General features: G+C 37.9%; 1 protein-coding gene across 3 annotated transcripts; it reads left to right on the top strand.

The window, feature by feature from the left end:
• Positions 1–264: 264 nt before the first annotated feature.
• Positions 265–23057, top strand: LOC106071853 (uncharacterized). Of its 3 annotated transcripts, XM_056039709.1 has the most exons (7): positions 303–556; positions 1260–1628; positions 11484–11681; positions 13055–13090; positions 15208–15249; positions 18143–18237; positions 22964–23057. In XM_056039709.1, the coding sequence occupies exons 1-7, from the start codon at positions 535–537 to the stop codon at positions 22985–22987; spliced, it is 786 nt and encodes a 261-aa protein (XP_055895684.1). In that variant the 5' UTR covers positions 303–534; the 3' UTR covers positions 22988–23057. The 3 variants fall into 3 exon arrangements, with proteins under 3 accessions (XP_055895686.1, XP_055895685.1, XP_055895684.1); XM_056039711.1 differs by lacking the exon at positions 1260–1628 and having other exon boundaries at positions 265–556; XM_056039710.1 differs by lacking the exon at positions 13055–13090 and having other exon boundaries at positions 302–556.
• Positions 23058–27625: the final 4568 nt, after the last annotated feature.

The raw sequence follows: 27625 nt of genomic DNA, 5'->3' as shown, positions 1-27625 counted from the left end.
ATCTGGACAAATTAATTGATCTGCATGGAAACCAATATTAACCTCCTCAACACAACCATTGCCCCAAAGGTCAACATCTCATGCTAAAGGTGGAAGTCATCCATAAAGGTTGAAAAAGAGTCTAGACGCGGCTCAGCAGCGATGGCTGAAAATAATCCCACTAATGCCATACCGAGACCACGTCATCAAAAAAGATTTTCTTCCCACAGACATATCCTTAGACAAGACGAAACATGGAAACCGAAAAGAGTAAACAAGGTCATCCACGTATAAATTGTCGCACCCTCTTAGAAGACTCAAGATCCATGGGCGCCAACTGGGAAGAGTCTGTGGAATACGCCTATGACCGATCTCTCTGAAGAGAGCCTTGCCGCCGTATGCGCCGAACAACGCTGGAGGACCTACGTCTTAGTCAATTTTTAAAAAGCAAAACAAAACTCCCTATGAAAAGAGCAGTGTCTGCGACATATCTGGCACTACAGGAACATTGACATTTTGAAACAATTAATGGAAAGTCGTTCATAGCGATAAAAAATGTATTTATTTACGCTCACAGGTGAGTACACATTGTTAAAAAGTACATAAGAAAAATTGCATTTAAAGTTTAGAGAATGCAATATCCATTTCTTGTTTTGTTTTTTTTTTTCAATAAAATAACTTAGCTTATTTGTGATAAAAATTGTTATATTTATCTCAAATTATATTTGTTTCTACTGATTTACCATTGTTTTCTTTTGCATGAACACTTTACAGTGACTATTCACATGAAATATGCAGGGGCGTAGCTAGGAATTTTTCATTGTTTGGGGGCCATGGGGGCAGGGGCGGACTGGCTATATGGGCATTAGGACAAATGCCCGGTGGGCCGGTACCCAAATGGGCCGATAGGGCTACCTAAAGTATAGAACGTATTAAATTAAGTTATTAAATTGTTAAAGGTTTTATAATATCTTCTTGTAAAAGGGGCCCTCTGAGCGTCGTGTTTTTTTACAAAATCTTTTACAGAATCTACACTGTAATGATAATTTAATCTAACACATTTTCCGAAATAATGTAGGCCTAATAGCCTACATCAGTAGACAGTGCTACTAGTAGGATTCATCCTTTCAGGCCCTACACATTTAGCGACTAAAAAGCAACATAAGACCTACTATATTTGTTTTAAAAAAGATACAGAGTTTAATGAATGCATGCCTTCAGTTATCGATACATTATCAAGCTTAATAAAATAATTTTGACCTTTTTTGTTTTTTTTTCAGCGTTTATTCTGATTCTGAAAACCATGAGCTTAACTGTTCACGTGACCACAGATTTTCCTGAAGGAAACCACGTCGGAAAGCTGGGAGTCTCAAGCTGTTTCTGGAAGACAACAAACACGGAGAGAGTCTCAGCAGTGAGCATAGAGAAACTGAATGCCGATACTTTGACATCTTGCAACTTTTCACCAATGAAGAAATGCTCAGAGTCGAATGCGAATAAAAGGTACCAGTCCCAGTTGGATAAAACAAGGCTTAAAGTAATTGTACAACCATTAGAACTAACCGACAACGTCACATTCCTGTGTACTGTGTTTTCGGATAAAGGGTTGAAGAAGTCGAAACAATTCCAATTGTCCATTGATATCGAAGGTATATGTGTTAAAAATTAAGTATGATTTAAGACTAAGACTAAGACTAAGACTGCTTTATTGATCCTTACGGAAATTTGTTGTGATTACAAGGACTCGTTTCTCATATAAAGACAACACAACAGAAACATACAGATAAATACAAAATACATAAAAAAAAAACTTAAAAAAAAAAAAAAAAAGATTACAAAGAGAGTTTGTGTTGTTACAAAAACTCAGAGGCGGCCCCCGTCGGAGTCGGATCCCTATCGGACCCGCATATATTCGCAAGGAATATTCAAGACGTGATTTTGTTTTGATTGTCAAAAATAATAATGTTTCAAAAGATTCATTTAGCGTTGTAAATTTTTTTTTCTGTAAAATGTTTAACACATTTTGGATGTTCCTTCAAAGTTAAAGATACTTCACTTCTTTATTCATTGTGTAATCCTAGGAATGCATACATCCAGTTTTCGATGCATTATCAAACTTTATATATTTTGTAGAGAATTAGGCTTACATCTATAATATAACACATCGGCGTAGCCGGGAGGGGAGGGTCTTCAAACCATCACTTCCTCAGAACTCATTGTCTGAAATGGAAACTTTATTTACTGCCCCGGTGCAGCCAACTTAAGCAAACTACAGTCACCAAATTTCATGAGCGTAGCCAAAAAGAGGTTTTGTGGTTTTCCTTCCCCCTCCAATACAAAAGCTAAAGCAAAATTATAGTTACCATTTTCTACCAGTCGCTGGACTCCATTGAAAAGCAGATTTGGATTTTGAAATTTTTTAGCGGAAGAGTAGCAGGCTAATTGCACTGTAGATACCTCAGAATATGTATTTTTAAAGCTTAGAATAACGAAAATAATGCTTGGTTCCGGGGATTTCCATCCGGCTTTGCCTCGATCCCCACTGGGGGAGTTCACAGCGCTCCCCATGACTCACTGGCGGATCCAGGGGGGGGGGCGGTAGGGGCGATCGCCCCCCCCCCACTCGGCCGACCCCCCCCCCCCCCCCAAGGGGGGGAGCGGACGAATTTTAGTATAGAATTCACACAATTTGTATTTTTTATTACTTATGTTAATAATATATACTAATTATTTATATTTCAACCTATTTTTTTTTATTTCGCCCCCTCCTCTAGTATGTTGACCGATTTGGTGGGGTCGGGAGGGGGCAATGGTATCAATCCCGCCCCCCCCCCTCATACACTTTCGAGTGGGGGGGCGGTCCAATTTATTTGTAGAAATCACAGCTTGCTAACAGAATCAATTAAATATCTATATGATTAAAACTTGTTATTGATATTTAACCGATATTTATATTATGTCGTTCCCTGTTTACCGTTTGGGGGTGGGGGGGGGGGCGAATACCTCAACTGCCCTTCCCACCTAAACCATTTGAGTGGGGGGGGGGGCGGTCCTACTTTTATGGAGAAATCATAGTTTGTGAACATAATTAGTTGAATTAATCTATAAATTTTATATTATGTCGCTACCTTTCTGGTATCTTGGTCGATTCGGTGGGGTTGGCGGGAGGGCGATTGCATGTACTGCCCTTCCCACTCTAGCCCTCTGAGTGGGGGGGCGGCCCTATTTTTATGGAGAATCATAGTTTGTGAACAAAATTAGTTGAATATCTATATAATATAAACTACGTATTGATATGTGAACCCATTGTATATTATGTCGTACCATACTCTAATCTCAAATTTTATCATTAGTAAATTTAAATAAAAAAAGGGTTGCACCAGGTGGGAAGGGCGATATATGCAATTGCATTTCCCCCATCAGACAAACCAATACTTTTTCTTTTAGTATTATAGTTTAGAAATTACAAAATGTAAAAAATCTGCCACTAATATAATTTATATATACTATAAATTAAATTCTTATATCGAGTCGCCCTACTTCTACCGCCCCTCCCATTTCCAGAGTTTATGTAATTTCACATGAATTTATCATAATTATTTTAACAAAGACTTTGCATTGGAAAAGTTAGAATTTAAACGAAATTTTTCAGTATAAGAATCATGATTGAGATGAGTTCTAAACCGAAAAAAATACATTTATAGTCGCCTTTTCCCAACATTTACTCAATCGGATATTTTTCTAGTTAAATAAATTTGGGACTATAACTTACAACTTATACTACAATGTTATTGAATATTATTTATCGAATAATTTTTTTTCAGCGGCGATCCTCAAAGCTAAAATCTCAATATGTGGGGTATCTTATCTTTTCAAGGAACAAATCGGTTTTATTTGCAATGTATTTGCAATTTTAAGTTTCAATATCACTGCCTGGTATGGCAATCTGAGCATTAAAAATAAAAATAAACTTAATAGAATCCTAAATGCTGCTGGCAAAATCATTGGCAAAAAACAAACCCCATTTGGGCAGTTGTTTGAGACAAACATCTATAAAAAAGCTAACAAGATCCTCGAAATAAAGAATCACCCTTTGTGTCAGGATTTTGTGATTTTACCATCACAAAAGAGATACAAGACACCGATAGCAAAGACAAACAGACACAAACACTCTTTTGTTCCCCTGGCAATCAAATCATTAAATAAGAACAATCTAGTATAAACTTTGTCACATGTAAATTATAATTGAGTCTGGTGTGAATGTACACTTTGGTTTCTTATTGTTATAATGTTTTTTGTTTGGTGTAATGCACAAATTGTAAGACAAATTTCCTTACGGATAATAAAGATTATTATTATTATGTTAGAAATGAACGAGTAGTCATTCTCTGGCGCTGCCAGGGTCGAGTTTCGCTAAAGAGAAACAAAATTCATCGTAGTCCCTTTAACAGTTTCCACTGAGGAATTTTCTGGTGATGTGGCAGGTCTGCAGCAGTACCGCCCTCTGACAGGCAACGAAGATGTTCCTAGGAATGTTAAGGGCCTTGAAGGTGTCTGTGAGGTCAGTTGTTATTATCCCCTCGGTTGATATAACAATGGGGTATATTGTTATTTTGGACAATTTCCATAGACGCTTAATCTCCAAGCCTAGGTTCCCATATTTTCTTTGTTTTTCTATCTCAGTTTTTCTTAAATTATGAGACAGTGGTACGGCGATATCGATAATGGTAGCGGTTTTTTCTTTTTTATCGATGAACAGCAGATCCGGGCGATTGAAATCTACCGTTTTGTCGGTCAGAATAGGCCTATCCCAGTACAGCAGATGTTCAGTAGACTCGAGAACCTCTTGCGGAGAGTATTTATAATAAGGGGGAGTGTCCTTACCGATCAATTTGTACGTCAAAGCCAGGTGTTGGTGTATTAACTTTGCAACTTGGTTATGGCGACCTAGGTAGGCTGATTCTGATAGGGCTGGACATCCTGCCATAATGTGTTCAATCGACTCGCCCACATTTCCACATTTTCGCATTTGTCGACAACATTGAGTTTCAGGATATGCTTCTCGTAATTTTTGTCCTGATTACTCTGTCCTGTATTGCTGTAACAAAGCCTTCTGTTTCAGGGTAGAGATGACCTGCTTAAGGAAGCCATGTTAAGGAAGCAGCCTTGTCGATGTTGTCCCCATGTAATGAAGCCGGAAATTTTCCGTGGAGTGTTTTTTCTTCCCATTGGCGAATCTCATGCCCTACGTCGTCCAAACCGATATTGACATCAGCATTGTGTAGGTTCAGAGGGGTTGCATCGGAGTCGTATTTCCGTAGGAAGGAAACTAATTTGTTGCTGGAGGCGAGGAGTTTTGATCGTATTTTTAAAACTTGCATCTTACACAATTTGAAGATGTTCTGCAATCCACGACCCCCATCCTTCCTGGGCAGGTATAACCTTATGGTGGAGGACTTGGGGTGTAGACATCGAAACTTGGTTAGTAATTTTCTAGTGAGTCTGTCAATGTCATGTAGGTCGGTGTCAGTCCATTTGATCACACCGAACGTGTAAAGGAGCACTGGGACGGCCCAGCTGTTAATTGCAGTGATGAGATTACTGCCAGACAGTTTGGTGTTGAGGATTTTATTAACTCTTTGTCTATATTTGCCAAGGAAGTCCTCTTTTAATTTCTTATGGTTTATCTTGGCATTCTGGTTTATTCCAAGATATTTATAAATAGAGGCGGAGTTCAATTCCTCGATGCCTTCAAATTCAATGTTGGTGTTCGTTGCCTTGCCCTTTTTAATGCTTATGATGCCACACTTATCCAGGCCAAAAGACATACAGATATCGCCACTAAAGCATTTTACCGTTTTGATTAAGGTGTGTAATTTTTTCTCGGTTTCTGCATATAGCTTTAGATCATCCATGTATAATAAGTGGGACACACATTTTGTACATTTAGTGTCAACCCTAAAACCGTTTGTAGAGTCTTGGAGTAATGTAGATAGAGGATTAATCGCTAGGCAGAACCAGAGTGGAGATAGTGAGTCACCCTGGTATATACCTCTTCTTATGTGCACAGAACCTAGTTTATCACGATTTAGGTGCAGGTTTATCTTCCAATTATCCATACAGACTTTCAATAGTTGTTTTATTCTTGGGTTGATTCTATGGATGTCCAGGGTTTTTAATAGCCAATCATGCGGAACTGAATCGAAAGCTTTTTTGTAGTCGATGTAACACATGTGTAAATTTCTCTTTCTTCTATTAGCTTGATGCAATATAATACCATCTATAGTTAGCTGTACTTTACAGCCCATCGACTCTTCAATGCAACCTTGTTGTTCATCTGCTAGTAGCTTATGGGCAGAACAAAATTTATACATTTTACTTTTTAAAAGTGAAGTTAATAGTTTATACACCACTGACAGACAAGTGATAGGGCGATAGTTTGATGGTTGGTTCGGATCCCCTTTTTTGGGGAGGAGAGATGTTCTCCCTTCAGTGAGTTCTAACAGCATTGAAGACGGTTCTGATATTAGCTCGTTAAAACTTGATGTTAGTGGTGCATGTACGGCTGTAAGTTTTTTCAGCCAAAAGTTGTGTATATTGTCCGGTCCAGGAGCAGTCCAGTTGTGGGTTTTTGAAATAGCTGCGGAGACTTCCTCAGCTGTGAAATCCTCATCAGGCATTTCTGGTATTAGGTTGTTTTTAGTTTGGATTTCCTCGATCCAGTCAGCCTGCACATTGTAATGTAGCGGGTCGGACCAAAGCGCCGCCCAGTAGTCGGTAAAGGAGCCGTGTTTAGTGCTATCAATGGTTTGAATTTTGTCAGCACCATTATCAGCTAGTTTACGGAAGAACTGTTTTCTCATGTGCTGAAATAAAGCGTTATGCTCCTTTCTTTTGGTGGTTTCGTTGTAGCGCTTTAACCTAGCTCCCTTTAGTTTAGCTTTCTGTCTCAGAGTATCTTTCAAACATAAGAGTCGTGCGTGGCTATCACAGTCCGTCAATTTGATTCCAGTTGTTCTTAGTATTGTCTTCATTTTGTTAAGTATTTTCGCGGAATGGTTGTTTCCCAGATATTGTCCAATTGTATCCATTTGGCTCCTCAGTTGATTAATATTGTCTTCAAGGCGCCTTTTCCATGCTGGTACATGTTGTTTTGGTCTTTGATTAATTGGGCCTAGCTCGAAGGTCTTTTGTCCAGAGAGCTCCGTGACAGCCACAGCGGCGCAGTATATAGCGAGGTGTGTCTCAAACAAGTTTCTTGGTGTTTCAAAATGGTTGGCTAAGACTTTATTTATTTCATTAATATATGTGTTTGTCTCTTTCTTGACGTTTAGCTTGGGGATACGAGGCCTAGAGTTAAGATTGGTGTTTTTATAACGGTCTATAAGAGTAGAAAATTTTGAGTGTAGCTCATTGCTTATTGCCGATGTTGGGTCATTCTCTTGTTGGTTGGGTGTTCTACTAATGTCTTCGTTGGTCGGCTGTGTGGGCATGTCGTTTATGTCTGAGATGAGCTCTTGTATATGAAGCTCATGACCTACTTCCCTTCTTATCACGTCAATTTCTGCAGGGGTCAAATAACATTTTTATTATTATTATTATTATTATTATTATTAAGGGCCTATAAATTCATATTAGAATATCTTTCAAGTACAATATTATTCAAAAGGTCCTTTTTTTTAATAGTATGAATAATCAGCTTTTGGTCAGGAGAATGCGTTTCTGCAGTGAAAAATGCCAGAAAACGCTTTTGGCGTGGGGGCTTCGCCCCGAACTCCATTGATGAATAATGAGCTGTAGATGTCAGGAAAATGCGTTTCTGCAGTGAAGAATGCAAGAAAACGCTTTGGTCCTTTCGGGCTTCGCCCCGAACTCCATTGATGAATAATGAGCTGTAGATGTCAGGAAAATGCGTTTCTGCAGTGAAGAATGCAAGAAAACGCTTTTGTCGTCGGGGCTTCGCCCCAAACTTTATTGATGAATGATGAGCTGTAGATGTCAGGAGAATGCGTTTCTGCAGTGAAGAATGCAAGAAAACGCTTTTGGCGTCGGGGCTTCGCCCCAAACTTTATTGATGAATGATGAGCTGTAGATGTCAGGAGAATGCGTTTCTGCAGTGAAGAATGCAAGAAAACGCTTTTGTCTTCGGGGCTTCGCCCCAAACTTTATTGATGAATGATGAGCTGTAGATGTCAGGAGAATGCGTTTCTGCAGTGAAGAATGCAAGAAAACGCTTTTGGCGTCGGGGCTTCGCCCCGAACTCCATTGATGAATAATAAGCTTTAGATGTCAGGAGAATGCGTTTCTGCAGTGTAGAATACAAGAAAATGCTTTTGTCGTCGGGGCTTCGCCCCGAACTTCATTGATGAATAATAAGCTGTAGATGTCAGAAGAGTGCGTTTCTGCAGTGAAGAATAGAAGAAAATGCTTTTGTTGTCGGGGTTTCGCCCCGAACTTCATTAATGAATGATGAGCTGTAGATGTCAGGAGAATGCGTTTCTTCAGTGAAGAATGCAAGAAAACGCTTTTGTCGTCGGGGCTTTGCCCCAAACCCCACTAGGAAACCTTATAGCGTTGCCCCACTTTTTCGGCGAAGGTTGAGAAATGCTGCTTTTTAAAATTCTCATATATATATATATATATATATATATATATATATATATATATATATATATATATATATATATATATATATATATGTGTGTGTGTGTGTGTGTGTGTGTGTGTGTGTGTGTGTATGTGTGTTCTGTACACACGTTTATGCATAGGGTTAGGGTTTACTGGGCGTTAGGGTTAGGGTTTGGAAAAAAATCGCCCCCCCCCACTCCAAAGTTCTGGATCCGCTAGTGCCCTGACTCCGTACATGTCCCTTGGTGGTGTGTACTGTCTTTCCACTAATTATAGGAAGAGAGTATTCTAGGCTAGAAAAAACGTTTGAAAGAATAAAAGATCAGAATGTAATGAAGATTAATAACATACACACACACACACTAATATATATATATATAAATTGCGGAGTGGGGTAAAAATCCCCCCCCCCCGAAAATATATGACATACCATTTGTGGGCCGGTTTATATGGTAATGCCCGGGCCGATTTTGATACCCAGTCCGCCTCTGACTGGTAGCACTGTCTACGGAAGTAAGCTATTACATTATTTTGGAACATAAGTTAGATCCAATTAGTATCACACTGTAGAGAAATTTCTTTTAAACACGATGCTCAGAAGGCCGTTTTTATAAGAGAATAGTATAAAGCTTTTAAACAATTTTCTTCATAGTGGCTTCCATGAGGTCATTTCGGTGGCCCTACCGGCCCATTTAGGTACCGTGTTGGAGTTTTATTGCGCCCGGACCCATGAGTGACGATCAATTGTGGCCTTCTCGACATGAGCACTTAGGTTGGGGGGGGGGGGGGGGGTGACAACAACGTCGAAAAAATAACTGCAATTAAAAAAAACATTTAAAAAAAAATCCTTAACTCTTTCTCTCCGTAATTATTTACCACATTCTGGTGGAATCAATGCTGGTATCGTCAATTAAGAGAGAAAGAGTTAAAAAATCCTAAACGTCATATCTAGCTTTATAATTACATCCAAACATTAACTCGTGTTTTTAGCTACAGTCTGTGTACAAGCGGCTTGGACGGCTTTGATGTAACGTTTATTGTAATGGTGGTGACGGTGTGTAGGTCCCATTCATTCTTTTGGTTTTCCCCTCTTTTTTAATTAGACCATATTACCTTTTTTTTTAGTCCGCATCTTATTTTCATTCTTCTATTTCCAGAAATTTAGATTAGATATTAAACATGCAAAAGTAACATCATATTCTGTTGACTTTTGTGCTGCCTATCGTGATTGCATTGGCGAAGAGGTTTATAACAAAAAAATGTTAAGATAGAGAAATAATTACAGTTATTATGGCATAGTGTCGTGGACTTGAATGGCTGCCTTGAAGTATGGTATGTGCACTGTACTGTCGTTCGGAAGGGATCGGGTTTATACCCTGAGACAGATAGAGTTCTTCCCAAATTCTTGATTCTAGTCCGTATATCTGGGAATGTTGAAATGTAGGCCTACTACTGCTGATGGACATATCTTTTCTTGATGCAAGATCCACTAATCTTATGTCGTTATTGTTGATTTCTTCATGTAAGCTTTCTTTTCTGATTGTTGTTTTGCACTGAATACTGGTTCTTTTCCAATGGACCTCATTCACCAATCGTAAACAAACATCATTTAGCCACGTGGTGCTCTATCTCTTCTATATAATTTACGATGTCATGTTTAATTCATGATGGTTGTAACATGGCAGTTTTTTTTTCGTTGTTTTATCAATAAGATCACGTGACTAAATGTTGTTTGTTTACGATTGGTGAATGAGGTCCATTTTTGTATTAAGATCTTCTAGGACTATTATAATGCCATGCAATGGTTCCTCTTCATAAATTATTTCCAGTCCATCAAAGAAGAATTCTTTTGTGTTATCATCTGCATCTTCAGTAACTGAACTTTGATGCTGGTCAGTGTAGCACTATGTGTAATTAACCGACACATGTGTACTTAAAAAAGGAATGATGTTAACTTTCTCTGTGTAAGTCTACAGTGTTAGGGTTATCTGGCTATGCACTGTGGGTTGTTTCGACAAAGTTGGGTCAAGGCAGTCCTACACAGTAGATGACCAGGAGAATAAAGGAGAAAATGATATTCAAGTACAAGTAGTGTATAGCTGTTATATTCAGACATTGACTACTGCCAATTGTAAAGTATTTGATTGTTTACTTTTCATTATTTATTACACTCATTACACTGTCTCGTTCTACCCGAGCCCAAGTTGTCAGTTTTTTTTTTACTTAGCCATATATCCTTACAAGGATTTATACATAATTGCAGAAATTTGTTGACAAATTTCATTCTCTAACGCGGTGGCTGAGCGGTAAAGCGCCTGGCTTCCAAACCGGGGCCCCGGGCTCGAATTCTGGTAAAGACTAAGATTTTTAATTTCGGGAACTTCGGGCGCCTCTGAGTCCACCCAGCTCTAATGAATACCTGACATAAGTTGGGGAAAAGTAAAGGCGGTTGGTCGTTGTGCTGGCCACATGACACCCTCGTTAACCGTAAGCCAAAGAAACATATGATTTTTGCATCATCTGCCCTATAGACCACAAGGTCTGAAAGGGGAACTTTACTTTACTTTACAACTATCTGGGGGAGTGGCCCTTTCCTGCTCTCTGGATAGCTGCTTTTACTTTCGGATGTGACCTAGACTTTGTGGATTCCTTCACTTACTGCAAGACTGCAGATTTTATTTTGGTCTACCCTCGGGGATTTTAATTCCTTGGTACCCACCATATATGGAGGGCATTCCTTTTTCCGCACCTGATGGGAGATCGCAACTTCACACGAGTCCATTGTTGCCACTGTTCATTACACTAGTGAAAAAATAATTGCTTTATCCAATGATTTTAAAGCAATATTGTTTCTCTCGTGTACTTCGTACAAACAGATGATGACAATGTCACAACGACCACTTCCGGCCTCATTTACACCGGTACAACTATCAATATGACCACCTCCGGCCTCATTTACACAGGGACAACTATCAATATGACCACCTCCGGCCTCATTTACACAGGGACAACTATCAATATGACCACCTCCGGCCTCAAGTACACAGGTACAACCAACTCGGATCTCAAGACAGGTAAAACTATCAATAAGAATTTGCTCTCTTAGATACTAAAGCATGTAGTTAGTACGTTAGAGTTTCTTATAAACAGTTATGTTAAATATTATATTTAAAAGGAACAGAGAGAGTGAAACAGTTGGCAAGGATAGAGCTATAACACTTAAAAGATAAGGAAAATATTTCTTTCAAATTTTACTAAAGGGATTTAATTTTTAGTATTTTGGGATGGTGATGTTTCGTTTCATTTTATAGTTTGTTTATCTGAATATTTATATAATTATTGCTGCAGCTCTCTCTCTCTCTCTCTCTTCTTCTATTTCTCTTTCTCCAATTTTGTCGCTCTCACTCTCTGTTTCTCTTTTTCGTAACCTATGTGTACATTTTGCATAGTTGTTGTTATAGCTCTCTGACTATCGCTCTGTCTGTCTCTCTGTGTCTCTATCTCTTACATATGTGTACATTTGCATAACTATTGTTACAGCTCTCTATCTGTCTGTCTGTCTCTCTGACTCTCTCTCTCTCCTATCTCTCTGACTCTCTCCTATCTCTATCTTTCCTATCTCTCTGACTCTCTCCTAACTCCCTGGCTCTCTCTCTCCTATCTCCCTGTCTCTCTCTTTCCTATCTCTCTCTCCTATCTCCCTGGCTCTCTCTCTTTCCTATCTCTGTGACTCTCTCCTATCTCCCTGGCTCTCTCTCTCATATCTCCCTGGCTCTCTCTCTTTCCTATCTCTCTCCTATCTCCCTGGCTCTCTCTCTTTCCTATCTCTCTGACTCTATCCTATCTGTCTGGCTCTCTCTCTCCTATCTCTCTGGCTCTCTCTTTCCTATCTCTCTGTTTCTCTCTCCCATCTCTCTGTCTTTCTCTGTCTCTTTGTCTCTCCTATCTCTGTCTCTGTCTCTTTGTCTCTCCTATCCCTGTCTCTGTCTCTTGGTCTCTCCTATCCCTGTCTCTGTCTCTTTGTCTCTCCTATCTCTGTTTCTTTGTCTATTTGTCTCTCCTATCTCTGTTTCTCTGTCTCTTTGTCTCTCCTTTCTCTGTTTCTCTGTCTCTTTGTCTCTCCTATCTCTGTTTCTCTGTCTCTTTGTCTCTCCTATCTCTGTTTCTCTGTCTCTTTTCTTCAGTTTCTCACTTTCTTTTATATTTCTGTCTCTCTCAGTCTCTCTCTCTCTCTGTACCTCTCTGTCTGTGTCTCTGTCTCTCTATCTAATCTAAGGTACAAAAGGACTCCGAAGAAAAAATGAATCGATTGGGACCAACTAAAATGAGCGTGTGTTTGTGTGCTTGTTAAAAATCGCACCCCTCCCAAACCCTCCAAAAAATAATCCTGGCTACGCCCAAGCATGAACTTGTAATAATAAGAAACATCTTTATCTAATTTTTGCAGCTTTCACAACAGGAATTGATACTGAGAATTCCAAAAGTAAGACAAAAAATCAAATTAGTTTACATTTTCTTACAACTTATTCTGTCTGTCTGTATGTCTGGTAGAAAGTATTTACACGTTATTTCTCAATCTCGGATCAAGTTGCAATTTTGCACAATTATTTCTAGTACACGACAAAACAATAATGCAAACAAATTAGCAAATTAGTTAATTACAAATGGGTAATTAATACATTTGTTTAGTATTGAACAATGGAAAGAAATCGTACTTGCTTGACAGATGTTTAGTTGAATTAGTGCCCTACTGTGCCTTGAGTTTGAATTCAAGCAGTATAACATTTTTATGCATTTAAAAAAGCGATGACGGTAACATTAAGACAGAAAGCCTCTTCTACCCTACCAGGGGCGGACTAGGTTTTAAAATCGGCCCAGGCATTTCTATACATTCGGCCCACAAATCGAATATCGTATGATTGACATCCATTTCTAGGTCTACCTGTCCTCAAAAATCACTCTGTTAAGTTTGATAATGTGTTGATAACTGAACGCATAATACAATGATATTTTTTAAAGAAATATTGTAGGCCTCATGTTACTTTTTAATCTCTTAAAGTGTGGGCCCTAAAAGGATGAAGCCTACTAGTAGCACTGTCTACGGATGTAGACTATTACATTATTTCGGAAATGTGTTAGATTAGGCTAAGTTAACATTACACCGTAGAGTCTGTAAAATGTTTCTTTTTTTAAACACGACGCTCAGAAGGCTTTTTATTTTTATAAGAGAATATTTTAAAAAAATTTACAATTTCATGCATTATATAGTGGCATTCATGAGATCCTGCAGGTGGCCCTAACGGCCCATTAGGGACCGGCCCACAGGGCATTTGCCCGAATGCCAATATAGCCAGTCCGCCCCTGTACCCTACCCTTTATCAAACTGGACCAGACTAGTAATGGTATTATAGCGCATCAAGAAAGATAAAAGCATGAATTTGTGCTAAACAAAAAACAATTGGTAAAAATATTTCTAATCGCTCAGATTTATTATTATTTGTCTATGGTCTATCTATTTCAAATTTAATTAAGTGATTGATCCAATCTGATTGATAAAATTACTCTCAATATAAGCTAATTTTTTAAAGTATTGTTTATGAGTTTTTTTTTAGATTAATCAGTTATTTTAAATCTGTTATGAATTTCAGCTAAATAAGAACATTTCTAAAAATGTAGGCGATACCAGGGTGAAAGATAAGAACAGAAAAAAAAAAGACTTATTAAATCTATTGTACAATTAATTTCTCCAAAGATTTTTTTTTCTTATGCATTCAGAGCTTAAGAAACTGTAAAAGTTACACCTGGTAGAATTAGTATTTATCTGTCTTTGTCTCTTACTCTATGTATACATTTGCATAAAAATTGTTACAGCTCTCTGTCTCTCTCTCTGTCTCGCTCTGTCTCTCTTTCTTTTTCTGTCTGTCTCTCGCTCTATCTGTCTTTCTCTGTCTCTTTCTGTCTCTCTATCTCTGTCTCTCTGTTTCTGCCTCTCTGTCTCTCTGTCTCTCTCTCTCTCTCTCTTATTCCTATGTATGTATAATTATTGTTACAGCTTTTTAAATCTCTGTTTCTGTCTCTGTTTCTCTCTGTCTCGTTGTCTACCTGTCTCTCTCTGTATCCCTGTCTTTTTCTGTCTCTCTCTGTCTCGCTCTCTGTCTCTTTCTGTCTCTCTGTCTCTTTCTGTCTCTGTCTCTCTGTATCTCTCTGTCTGTCTGTCTCTCTCTGTGTCTCGATTTATATATATATATCTGTCTCTGTCTCTCTCTGTCTTTCTGTGTCTTTCTCTGTCTCTCTCTGTCTCTCTATTTTTCTCTCTGTCTGTTTCTGTCTTTCTATCTATGTCTCAGTATCTTTCTGGCTCTCTCTGTTTCTCTCACTCAATCTCATTGTCTCACTTACCCTGTGTGTACTTTCATTTGCATAACTATTGTTATAGTATTCTGTCTCTTTGTGTGTGTGTGTCTAATGTGTGTAATGTGTGTACGTTTGTGCGTGTGTGTGTCAAAATTGCACCCACTCCCCAACGGTCGAAATAAAAAAAGACCTGCTTTCACCCATGCTTTAATTTGCTACTTAGACATATTTATGTAATTTTTGCAGCGCCCGCAAAAGTACTGTCTTCAGATACAGAGTTGTCAGCTGGTAAGAAACAATTAAATTATTTTTTTTAGCTGCCGCCGAAAGGACGCTATTAGTTTTGTGTGGCCTGTCTGTCCGTCTGTCTGTCCGTCACGTTTAGATCTCAGAAACTAGAACAGAAAATGAAAATCGGACATCGTGATATTTTAGACAATTCAAAGTTCTGGTGCAACGTCTACTTTTTTCTTTTCCGAAAGTGAGCCATCTAATTGGCTGCCTGGTCGTGCGGTTTGCGCGCTGGACTGTCGTTCGAATTTATCGATTGTCGAGGGTTCAAATCCTGCCCGCTCCCATCCCCCGTCGTCCTGCGGGAGGTTTGCACTAGGAAGTAAACTATCTTCAACTCTGAAGGAACATCCGAAACATGTAAAACAAACAAACAAACAAACAATTTTTAAAATTATCTATGCAATTGATGAGAAGTGCAACCTTTCCACGTCGCTACGCAGCCCTAGCTTTGACCTACATATTTTGCCACATCCAGGGCTAGCATAACCATTGTCTGGTCGATTAAGATTTCCTTTTCGCCGTCTGCGTCTGTCCTCGACAGCGGATTTTCTTTTGGTCTCAAATGTGTATACCGCAACCTTTTGTGATTAACCTCAAGCTGTCTTGTTCTGAAGCCACATGCAGCCATGTTCTCCCTTCTATGTCAGCTAACGCAAGTTGGCGCCTAAGCTGGTGTTTAAAGCGTTTCTTTTACGTCGAAACAAACATAATTAAGTTATTATTTGGATACTCGTTGCCCGCAATATTTTTTTAGAAACTCGATTATTTTTAAATAAGTAACTAATAATTGCAACTCTTCTTCGCTGTGTTGGTTAAGTAGTCTCGGGTTCGAATCCCGGTGAAGACTGGAATTTTGAATTTTGGGATTTTGTGGACGCCTCTAAGTTCAAGAGGTTGTGCTGGCCACATGACACCATAGTTAACCTCGGGCCATAAAAACAAATGAGCTTTACATTATCTGCCCCATAGATCGCAAGGCTTAAAGGGGTCCTTTTACCACCTATACCTGGCACTGTGCCAAGCGCCAATTTAGATTTCTGATTTTATTACACGACTAGCATTACACATTGATTCATTCCCACGTTTTATATTTCCGGAACATCCCCTCATTTTATACTTTTGCTTCTCCGTTTCTTCTTATCTTATCTTATATTATACAGACGTTACTTCAAAAAGAAGATGATTACGTCCTAAACGTCATGCATTTAGTCATGCATATTCAACAATGACTTAAATTCTGCCAAGACACTTGTTTTCCTGGCTAGCTCAGGACAACCCTTTCTTCATGCTCTTATCTTGTCTTATATAATACAGACGTTACTTCAAAAAAAGAAGATGATTACGTCCTACGCTTCATGTATTCAGTCATGCATATTAACCAATGACTTAAATTCTGACAAGTCACTGGTTTTCCTGGCTAGCTCAGGAAATCCATTCCATGCTCTAATAGCACTAGGGAATAAGTAGCATTTGTACAAATTTGTCCTAGCATATGGGACGTGGAATGTGCCTTTATCTTTGTGTCTTTCTAAGTTTTATTAAGTTTTTTTTTTGTATTTGAAGATTATGGTTCAGTGTTTTATGTATAATTGCTACTTTACTTTTGAGTCTTCTGTCCTGAAGGCTTTCTAAATTTAGTGATTTTACTCAAGGTGATTTTTTGATAGTTTCATCAATACTGGGATTCCTTGACAATTTGTCCTTTATTTTAACATCTTACCCGCCCACTTGAATTCCCCTCTTCCCGTTCCCCATTCTAAATTTAAAGGAAACATCAAATTAATTGTTTTATATGATGTCTACAAAAGAAAGTTTCGCACCATTTATGTAATTGTTATAGAATTGGTGTATTTTTATGAAAAAAATCGCTTGCTTAATTAATTTTATAAACTAAACGGTTTGCTTTTAGAAAACCAAAAGTAGCCTTTGCACCTAAACTTTTCAAGCCGCATCGCATGGTGAAATACTATTTTTCATTTTTCTTATATTTTTTGAGATCTGAGTGTGACAGACGGACCACCTAAGAGCGGTCTTTCCCCTTATGTGGGCCACCAAAAATCGTTTTCGGTAAATTTAACCGCTTCAGTTTCGATCGTGAAATGTGTTACGTTGTAAAAGACACAGTAATTCCTAAATGCTCGTGTCTTTTTCGTTCACGACAAGTGGAGAACTAGTGATATGTCAATCATTACATTAGTGCATGAATGAATCACGGCCATATCAGGAATATATAGGCATATCTATCTATCTATCTATCTATATATATATATAGAGAGAGAGAGAGAGAGAGTGAGAGAGAGAGAGAGAGAGTGAGAGAGTGAGAGAGAAAATAGACAGATATTTTTTTAATTTTTTTTTATTATTATAGCTTTTATATAGCGCTACTTTCATGCTTATAGCATGCTCAGAGCGCTTTTGGTCCAATCTCATTTGTGGACCAGTGTGGGGGGGGGGGGGAGGGGGTATCTAGGAGTTGGTTTTCCGTGCTGCCTTTAGGCGCTCAGTAAACACAACTCTGCCCGAGTCGTGTGTCGAACCTCGAGCCCCCTTCTAGGTAGCCAAGCCAAGCCAAGTTCAAGCGCACTTGGCCTCTCGACCACGCTTCCCACAGAGAAGAGATAGATAGATAGATAGATAGATAGATAGATAGATAGATAGATAGATAGATAGATAGATAGATAGATAGATAGATAGATAGATAGATAGATAGATAGATAGATAGATAGATAGATAGATAGATAGATAGATTCATTATTAGAGATACATTTTGCAGTCATGACATGCCTAGGTGAACATTATTGCCATCTTCACTTTCGTTACATGTAAACTACTCAAGCAGCTGTATAGCACATAACAACTAAAACAATCTGTAATTTTGATCTTTCAGGAGCAATCGCTGGAATCACTCTAGGAAGCGTCGTAGCTGCTGGACTTATAGCTGGAGGAGTCATAATCTTGATACGGGCTTTCATTATTAAAAAAGTAATTATGTGTATGGTTGAAAATCAGTCCCATTTACCTTTACCTTTACCTATCCCTTAGTCTGTTGGACAGTTGGGTGCACCATGCAAGATTCATCGACCGTCCTTCTCCATTCCTCTCTGTCTTTTGCCTTAGTTGGAACCTCTTTCAATGGAAGGCCCGACCATTATTTTATGTTGTCCTCCCATCGCTTTCTCTGTAGTATCCGTCATGACCACACGTAGTAGTGTCAGTAGCATGGGCGTAGCCAGGGGGGGTTCTTGGGGTTCAACCCCCCCCCCCGAAATGAAATCCCCCCCCCTGAGGGGGGGGGTGGAACGGAATTAAGTGACTGATTTTTGCTTTCATTTTGTTTATATTAGGTGAGATTTTAATACTAAATCATCACTTACCACAGCACAGCCGAGGGGGTTTTGAGTTAAAAACCCTGTACCAGGGGGTTTTGAGTTTAAACCCCCCTACCAGGGGGTTTTGAGATTTTAAAAAACCCTATCAGGGGGTTTTGAGATACAAATCCCTCTACCAGGGGAGTTTTGAGTTTAAAACCCCCTACCAGGGGCTTTGAGTTTAAAACCCCCTACAGGGGGTTATGAGTTTTAACCCCCTACCAGAGGTTTTTGCAGTTAAATCCCCCTCTTCTATAAAACAAAACAAAAAAAATGCAAACAGCACAATTAAGGAAGATTTTGATTTTAAAACCCTCTCCAAAATTTACGATAAACCCCTCTTCAATATAAAAAAGCAAATTACTCATTCAAAATTTTATGAGCGTAGCCAAAGGGGTTTTGAGTTTAACCCCCCCCCTCCAGTTGGGGTTTGAAGCTAAAAAGTACCTCTTCAATATAAAAAAAAGCAAATTACACACTATAAAATCTATGAGCGTAGTCAAAAGGGTTTTGAGTTTAAATCCCCTCCTCCAGATGGCTTTTTCTTTAAAGTTTAAAACCCCTCCAGATGGTTTTGAGTTTAAAATTCCCCTACAGAGCGTTTAGAGTTGAAAACCTCTCTCTTCAATATTATTTTAAAGCAAACTTCAGTCACCAAATTCTATGATCGTAGCTAAATGGGGTTTTGAATTAAAAAAAAAAAAAAAAAAAAAAAAAAACTCCAAATAGTCTTCTGCCGAAATTGAAAAACATTAAATGTGGCTCAACAAAGATGGCTAAGACAGATTTTAGGAGTCAGTCATAGAGATCGGGTCTAAATCAAAGAAATCATACGCCGAACTGGGAGTCGAATCCTTAGTAAGGTTGTGACAGAGCGTCGCATGAGGTTTTGCGGGACATGTTCTCCGACAAAATGAATTACGCAAAATAAGAGTTGCGGAAACAGCTTTCCGGAAAATGCGCCGAACGGCGCGAGAGGGTCTAAGTCAGTAAGAATAGCACATTAGCTTTTTGAAATAAAACTTTTTAATAGCAGGATAATGCACTGTAGATACCTCAGAATATGCATTTTGTTGGCTTTCAATACCAGAAATAGTGCTCGGCGGCGGGGCTTCGCCCCGCGCTGGGTGAGCGCTGCGAGCTCCCCCAGACCCCCTTGCTAGCAAGGGTGGGGAGTCTACAATAAACAATAAACGTCTTCCGAAAGGGTCAGAATGTAATAAAGATTAATTATGTACACACACACACATATAATTTTTTTTCCGCGGGGGGGGGGCATCCCCCCCAAAACCCCTCCCGAAAAAAAATCCTGGCTACGCCCATGGTCAGTAGTATTCGTCATGACCACTGTTACGTCTTCATATGTGATGAGACTCTTAAGACATGAAAACGACAAATCACAGTTTTATAAATACTTTAAGCTTTATTAACACTGAAAACACTGTCTTGTTCTATATTCCTCCATTTTGGTTTTCTCCCCTCTTTTTTCCTGGTACTGTTCCCTGAAAGAAGGTCTTAGCGAGCTACATTCAAAACCACAGTCCCATAAACTTCCTTTATTAAAACTGGTATTGTCTTGATAAAAAAATGTTTTGACTTTTAAAAGAAGTCCCCTTTTCAGACCTTGCAATCTATAGAGCATTAATAATATGCTATTGATTGAAAAGATTTTATTTTTATTTCATACTCACTAACACGATTGATAGTACAATATAGCAGCTGGTCAGTGGTCAGTTGTTCAAATAATAGGTCACTTTGTGTGTGTAAGACAAAAAAGTCAACTGTTAGACAGTACAATCTAAGTGAATTTGATATAAATAAATGTAATTTAGAGATTTTCAGAACTAGGTCTAAGCTCAAGGTAGAAGTTTAAGAAACTTGGAAAAAATATTGTCACTTACGTGTATATAGTTCGTCCATCGTGGTTCGATGATGACCACTTTGTCATCCAGGGGGCCGAGGGCTTTGCACTGGGGTTTTATGCCTCCTCGTGTGGCTAGTGAGACCTATGTGAGCCCGGAATGTTCGGCTGCACATTGGGCAGGTTATTCCAGCAGAAGCTTGTGTCGTGGGCCTTGTTTTTCTTCTCTGGCGGTTTTCTTCTGCAAGAGTTGTTCTCTTTTCCTCAGCAACCTGTGTGCCAGTTTTCACAGCGCGACGCCATGATGTTCTGTCATGTGCCTTTGTCTCCCAGGTGGCTAGGTCTATGCTGAACGCCTTCAGAGAAGCTTTGAGGGTGTCCCTGAAGCGCTTTCTTTGACCTCCTTGTGAGCGTTTTCCTTCGCTTAGTTGGCCATACAAGAGTTGTTTAGGGATGGGGTGGTCTTTCATTCTGCAGACGTGTCCTGCCCATCACAGTTGGGACTGCGTCAGGATTGTGAGGATGCTTTGCAGACCCACTCTTCGAAGGACTTCAGTGTCTGGTATTTTGTCTAGCCATTTGACATTCAGTATTTTTTCTTATACATGTCATGTGGAAGTGGTTCAGTTTCTTTGCTTGTTTTCTGTACACTGTCCACGTTTCTAAGGCATATAGCAATGTTATGAGGATGGCGGCTTGATAGATCCCTAGCTTTGTATTTGTGGTGAAATGTTCCAGAAATTTTTAGACAGTCTGCCATAGGATGCACTGGCCTTGGCGATACGCAGGTCAATTTCATTATCGATCTTTCCGTTTCTGTCCACTGCGTTTATATCATGTCCATTTATCTTGATGCTTGGATTCAAGTAGGCTTTCCCAGGAGCAACTGAATATAAGACTTTAGTCTTATTTGTGTTAATGGTAAGGCCAAAGTCTGATCTTGATGTTGGGAAGTCACTGACGATGCTCAGCAGATCATTTTCAGAGCAGACATTTAGGGCACAATCGTCAGCAAATAGCAGGTCCCTGATTATTGCTGAATTTCTTTTTGATTTTGCTTTGAGCCACCTCGGGTTGAATAGGCCACCATCAAATCTGTATGTAATATTTATCTCCATGTTTTCTGTATCTGTGATGGCATCTGTCAGCAAAGCAGAGAACATGATACAGAACAATGTAGGTGCTGGGACACAGTCTTCTTTTACCCCGTTTGATACTTCAGTCAGTGACCTAAATAAGCCAGGAAAGTCTTAGTATGATACTCTATATGGAACGTAGAGCTAGCTAGCGGGGGTAATTGTTCCAAGTGGTCATTGGTTATTGGTCAGAATTCTTTGATGGACATTTATTAATTGCTGGTATCGTTCTTATTATTACACAATATTATTTTATATCAGAGAAGTTATTATTCTAATTGCAGATGTAATTTAGATTGTATCTTTTGCTTATCGCTGGATTACTTGTTTTAAAGTGAACTGAGTTTTAAAGCATTATGCTGAAAGATAATAAATATCACTCTGTGGTTTTTTTTTCAGTGTTATCACTGGAAGAGCCGTTTAAGCGTCAAGTGAATAATAATAATAATAATAATCTTTACTATCCATAAGGAAATTAGTCTGACAATAAAGGGAGACAATAATAGTCTACTCTAAAAAACAAAAAAAAAAAAGGCTTGTCAAGTTTAAGTTAATAAAGTAGAGTTACTGTCCTTGATGTAGGCCTACTTTGGAACTAACCAACTTTTATTACAATACCTCTATTCAAGTCACACCTTCATGGAACCTGAATTCAGGAACCAGGATAGTGATCTTGAAAAACGCTCTAGAAATTTAACAGTTGATGTATATAGCTGAGAAAAGCATTACTTGCTCGTTGGTCACACTGGGAAAACTCTGGTTCGACCGTTATAGTTTTTCAAAGTAAAAATAATAAAATAAATATAAATTAGGCTTGACTAGACTTTAAAAAAAAAAAAAAAAACATGGCGTAGTCAGCCAAAGTGTTCCGAAATTATAAGATAACAGAGTAAATTTAAAACTGCTTCAATTTTATTAAAGTAATATCTAAGCTCTATTTATATATTTTACGTAAATCTAATAAAGGTTTACATCTAGATACTTCTTCTTCTTCTTCTAGCCAGATTTATTGCTGCTGAGCTGTGAGCTCTTTTGCAGACTGTGCCAAGGAAAAAAAAGTGTGCTGTTTTCTTCAGACATCTAGATACCCGGGTTTAGCCAGATGTCTTTTTATTTGTTTTTAAAATACTTTCTTATTTTTTTTTTAGCTTGCATAATGGAAGTGGTATTGTCTTTTTCGAAATGTATTTTTAAAATGTTTTTCTTGCTCACTATTCTGTTTCGTTGTCACCTTAAATTACAAAGATAAACAAAACACAAGAGGTTGTGGTGTAAGTTAGTTACTATCTCCAATGCACTGGATGCTATTACACTGACTATAATTTTTTTTTCTCTTTTTTTAGAATGTGGTGCCGGTACAAGTGTAAGGATGTGCCTAAAGCAAAAGTCTCAAAATTGTTTTTTGTTTTTTTTTAATTTTTTTTTTAAGTCAATCAATTTTGGTACCATTTAAAAAAAATAAATATAAAATTTGAAACTAATCTCAAAACGTGTTTTTTTTTCTTGTTTATCCAAACACCTTACAGTTAAATCAACACTATATCGCGTGTGCCCCTCAGAATCAGAAATAATGGGCACTAAGCTGATTCTCACAGATGTTGTTTTAAATTATGTTCAACTTATATGAATACTAAATAGATTTCTCTTTAAAAAAAAAAAAGTAAACATTTTTGTGTGTAAATGTAGTAGTTAGTATAACAGAACTTACTTAAATTAGCAATACAAATGTAACAAAAAATAATTTTTTTGACAAAACATCTAAAACCGTTTGCATAAATGTGTTGATAATATTGTACGTAATAGGCTCCTCTACTAAAGAGCCTCCAGTGTTTGTTACTATTAATAGTGAATAGTTGTAAAAGTGGTGTATTTTTATGAAAAAAAACTGCTTGCATAATTGATTTAAAAAATTAGATTTTTTGCTTTCAGAAAAGTAAAAAGTAGCCGTTGCATCAGAACTTTGAATAGACGGACAGACATTTCACACAAAACTAATAGCGTATTTTCCCCTTTCGGGGGCCGCTAAAAATCTGACTTCAGTCCAACAGAGCTCAAGGAAATAGTGAACTGTTTTCTACAAACTAATTATCCCAGCAATCAGTGGATCAGAGTTTACACAGATGGCTCATCCCATAAAGCCACCACAGCAGAAAGGGAAGTACTAGCACTAGCTGCTACCATACTAGCAAATTATCCAAGTCCCCCTACAGATTGTCTATCTAACCGATGCGAAAACAACCCTTAAAGCTTGCAAAACTCTGATTCCTCTTATATAAAAAACATCAGAACAGCACTTACAAAGCTCATCCACAACAGCAAAAAAACTGTTATTCAATGGATACCAGCACATATAGAACTAGAAAAAATGAGAAGGCTGACACACTCGTCAAGAATGGGAGAACAAACTCACAATTAAACATTGCACGCTATACAGAAGAAATGAAGAAACTAATAGTGAATAAAATAAATGAGAAATGGACAAGCTCTCATCCAAATCACAAGAAAGATGACGCTTACTATAAGCTTTCCCGACAAGACCAACGTCTAATCTTTCGACTCAGGACCGGACACTACAGAATGAGACAACACATGTACCGGAAGCTCAACATTGGAACCAGTGAAATCTGCCCATGTGGAGTATCACCAGAGAATGCCGACCACGTCCTCTAAAACTGCTCTCTTTACCAGGAGGACCGTACAAGACACTGGCCCAAAAACACCCCAATAGAAAGAAAACTATATGGAGAGCTCCCTGATTTGGAAACCACTGCGCAGTTCATCTCATGTATTGATCTAGTCATCTGAACACTCCAACATAACAATGAGAACGAAGAAGAAGAAGTTAATTAATTATCGGTACTAATTATGTATATGTTTACTAGTTGACCCTTGATGCGTTGTCTACAACTACAGTTATCCTGATTTACTTGTATTAAAGTTATATTCTGCTGTTAATTCATCTCTTGCGTCTCGTTGAGTTATTGAAAGAAGTATGTTATGTGTCAGGTCTAATCCAAGTCAGGAGTTCACAACAATGGTGGAGCAGCAAGCGTGTCAACAATCTGTCAACAAACCGATAGACATTCACTCTAAGACAGTGGCGCAACTTAAAACTTATTTTAAAAATGATAGGCTACGGCATTGAATAACACAATTATCCCTGGTGTTTTAACTCTATCATTCAAAAGGAACACAAATTACCTACTAGTTAAAAAAAAATTAATTTAAAAAAAAAATGCAAAATAGTTTACAAAGATGTATAGTAAGGCTTGTCTTCGAGTCCGAAGATTAGTGAGGAAGGAAGTATTTCCCGTGGCTTCACATCCCCATCTGTGACCTACATATTTAGCCACAAGCACGACGCCCAACTCTTCCTTCGTGCCTGTCAGTCTTTTTTCGTGAGAGCTAATACTGACAAAAACGTTTTGATCTGGCATTAAAGCGTCACAAGCAAACAGATCTAAGTTGTTCAACTAAATTTCACGGCCCTTTTCAATCTGTTCTATACACGGCAGATTGGACTACTGCACTATTGCTTCCACTGGTTCTATGTTAACGCTGGGCAACATGGCACAACTAACTCATAAACGCGACAACACGGGGTCCATTGGTGTGATACATTGTGGAGTTTAATTACGTACCGCGGGCTACGTACTGCCCGCTGGGGCACCACACATGATCTGTCAACCTTCATTCTTCATTCTCCTCTGTTATTTGCTTTTGATAGAATTTCATGACGATATTCTTTCTAAAAATATTGAAACCTGCCTTTTTACCGGCCTGGGTGGACCACTTCGGGGGATGATTTGAGTTTGTGTTTCCACATAAACTGTCTTTGTAACTTTAAAAAAAAATATTTTTTTGTGAATTTACTGACAATATTTTTAAGTTTCTGTTGGCAAGACTGTTATGGTTAACCCTTGAAATTGTTTCTCCGGCAGATATATTTCAACGAAATCGTCCACGACTTTTCCGCCAAAAAATTCGCAAATGTTCATTCGTTAGCGAGGCAATGTAGTTTTTAATTGTATTGAATTGAATGGACCTCATTCACCAATCGTAAATAAACAACATTTAGTCACGTGATAATATTGATAAAAACAATTAAAAAAAAACACTTGATAGCCATTGAGTATTAAAAATTAGGTAGTAATTTGTATAGAAGAGATAGAGAATCACCAGGCTAAATGTTGTTGTTTTTACGATTGGTGAATGAGTTCCATTGTATATTTAACAGCTTACTACATTCTTACTACATTGTTGACAAAATTTTATTATTTGGCAATAATTTTTTTGAAAGACTTGATAGGAATTGTTTTTATTTTATTTGGAAAATAAGAAGGGCCTCAAAATCTCTAAAGCCAGCCCTGAAAACAACACACGTATTAAACACAGCTTCTATTATTGTAAAGGGGTTCTTGTGGACATATGCTGTCATTCAGATAACACTTTTGAATAAAATCATTATCAAAACAACATCGTCAGCCATATCTTTGAACTGTTGATTTCAGGGATTTAAAGTCAGAAGCGTCACTAGTGTTTGTGTCACTAGGTGCGGTTGACTCATGTTGATATTTTCCAACCTTTCCAATCCTATTTCTCCTACAGGGGGGCATACTCGTTAATTTGTTGTTGTTTTTTGTGAACTGTAAACAAATCAATCATATAATGATAATTACCTACATTAAAAGATTGATATAAGCTGCAAATGTTTTGGACTGTAAAAAAAACAACACATCTTTTTTTTATTAAAAGTAATTATAAAAAAAAAGAGTTATTAAATTATATTAATGTTGGTTTAATCAAAAATAAATTCTAATGCCACTTTGAGTTAAGTAAACACCTTTTTACAAAAATCAACTACCTCTGTCTGTATGGTAAATGCTTTGAACACATTATTTCTTTCATACACTATCTCGAATGAAGTTGAAATTTTGCATAATTATTTCTTGTAGCTGACAAACATTAATCAATTTGAAAATTAACCAGTTAGTTAACTAACTATTGGAAATAAATTATTTTGTTTGATATCGAACAAGGGAAAGAAGTTGTACACGACAGATGTGATGGTGTAAGTGAAATTAGTGTCCATTAGGAGGCTTGAGGTCGAATTCAAGTCTTATGGTACTTTTAATACATGTAAAAAGCGATCACGTATCTCTAAACAAAAAAAAAATGGTGAAATATTTCTAGTTGCAAAGATTTATTATTGTTAGTCTAGATTTATTGCAAATTTAATTACATGACTGATCCAAACTAATTAATACAATTACACTATGTTTTTTTTAAGTATTTTTTTTTTACAAAATTTTCTTGCTGTGTAGTTTAAGTTCATGCGCCTCTGGAATTGTCATTGTCGCAGCTAGATTTGCTGTGAAGTATATTTGTAAAAATGTACACAATCAAATAGCGCCGTTTTCTTCTGTAGACGATGACGTCATTTTTCGTATTTTTATTTTGTGCAGCTTTTTTTTTCCCTTGTCATAATTTAGATGTGACGTCATATGTCTTCTTTAACTTTTGGTGCAATACGCCATATTAGTCTTGATAGACAAGCTGTACTTTTTGTGGTCCTGAATAATCCTTGGTCTTTGACTACTGGACAGCCTTAGCCATGTTGCCTTGGAGTTATTCTTGGTAAGACTCTTTGACCCCTGTTTAGGGTGAGTTTATTTAAGATTGTAACGATATTCTAATATACGGATTCGTTCGTATTTGTAGTTTTAGATCAGACGTTAGAGTTTTTGTTATTTATATCTATAGGGTTTCCGTGTTGGCGTTTTCTGTTTCATCGTTGAGTCTGGTATTGTGGGTTCTGGTATTACACTGGATATTGTGATCTTCAATTTGTCAGACTATGTCAGAAGTTAATGGCAGTTCTTTCACGCTAGATGTTTATGTCCAGTTTATACAGTACCTGTTTCAGAGACGAATCTTGGGTATAGGTTATACAACTTTTAGGTTGTTGAAGTCAGTGTTGTCAAGCAACATAATATAAGGTGCAA

Source organism: Biomphalaria glabrata, chromosome 8 (genome assembly GCF_947242115.1).
Source record: "Biomphalaria glabrata chromosome 8, xgBioGlab47.1, whole genome shotgun sequence".
NCBI classification, from domain to species: Eukaryota; Metazoa; Mollusca; class Gastropoda; family Planorbidae; genus Biomphalaria; species Biomphalaria glabrata.
The sequence above is the reverse complement of the archived record's forward strand: the minus strand, read 5'-3'. Positions and strand labels throughout refer to the sequence as shown.

Bases quoted from the DNA above. Each gene is read 5' to 3' on its own strand.
- LOC106071853 (XM_056039709.1), top strand. From the start codon at position 535: ATGTATTTATTTACGCTCACAG. The intron at 11,682-13,054 runs GTAAAACTATCA...TAATTTTTGCAG, and splicing joins CAACTCGGATCTCAAGACAG to CTTTCACAACAGGAATTGAT. The intron at 18,238-22,963 runs GTAATTATGTGT...CTCTTTTTTTAG, and splicing joins GGGCTTTCATTATTAAAAAA to AATGTGGTGCCGGTACAAGT.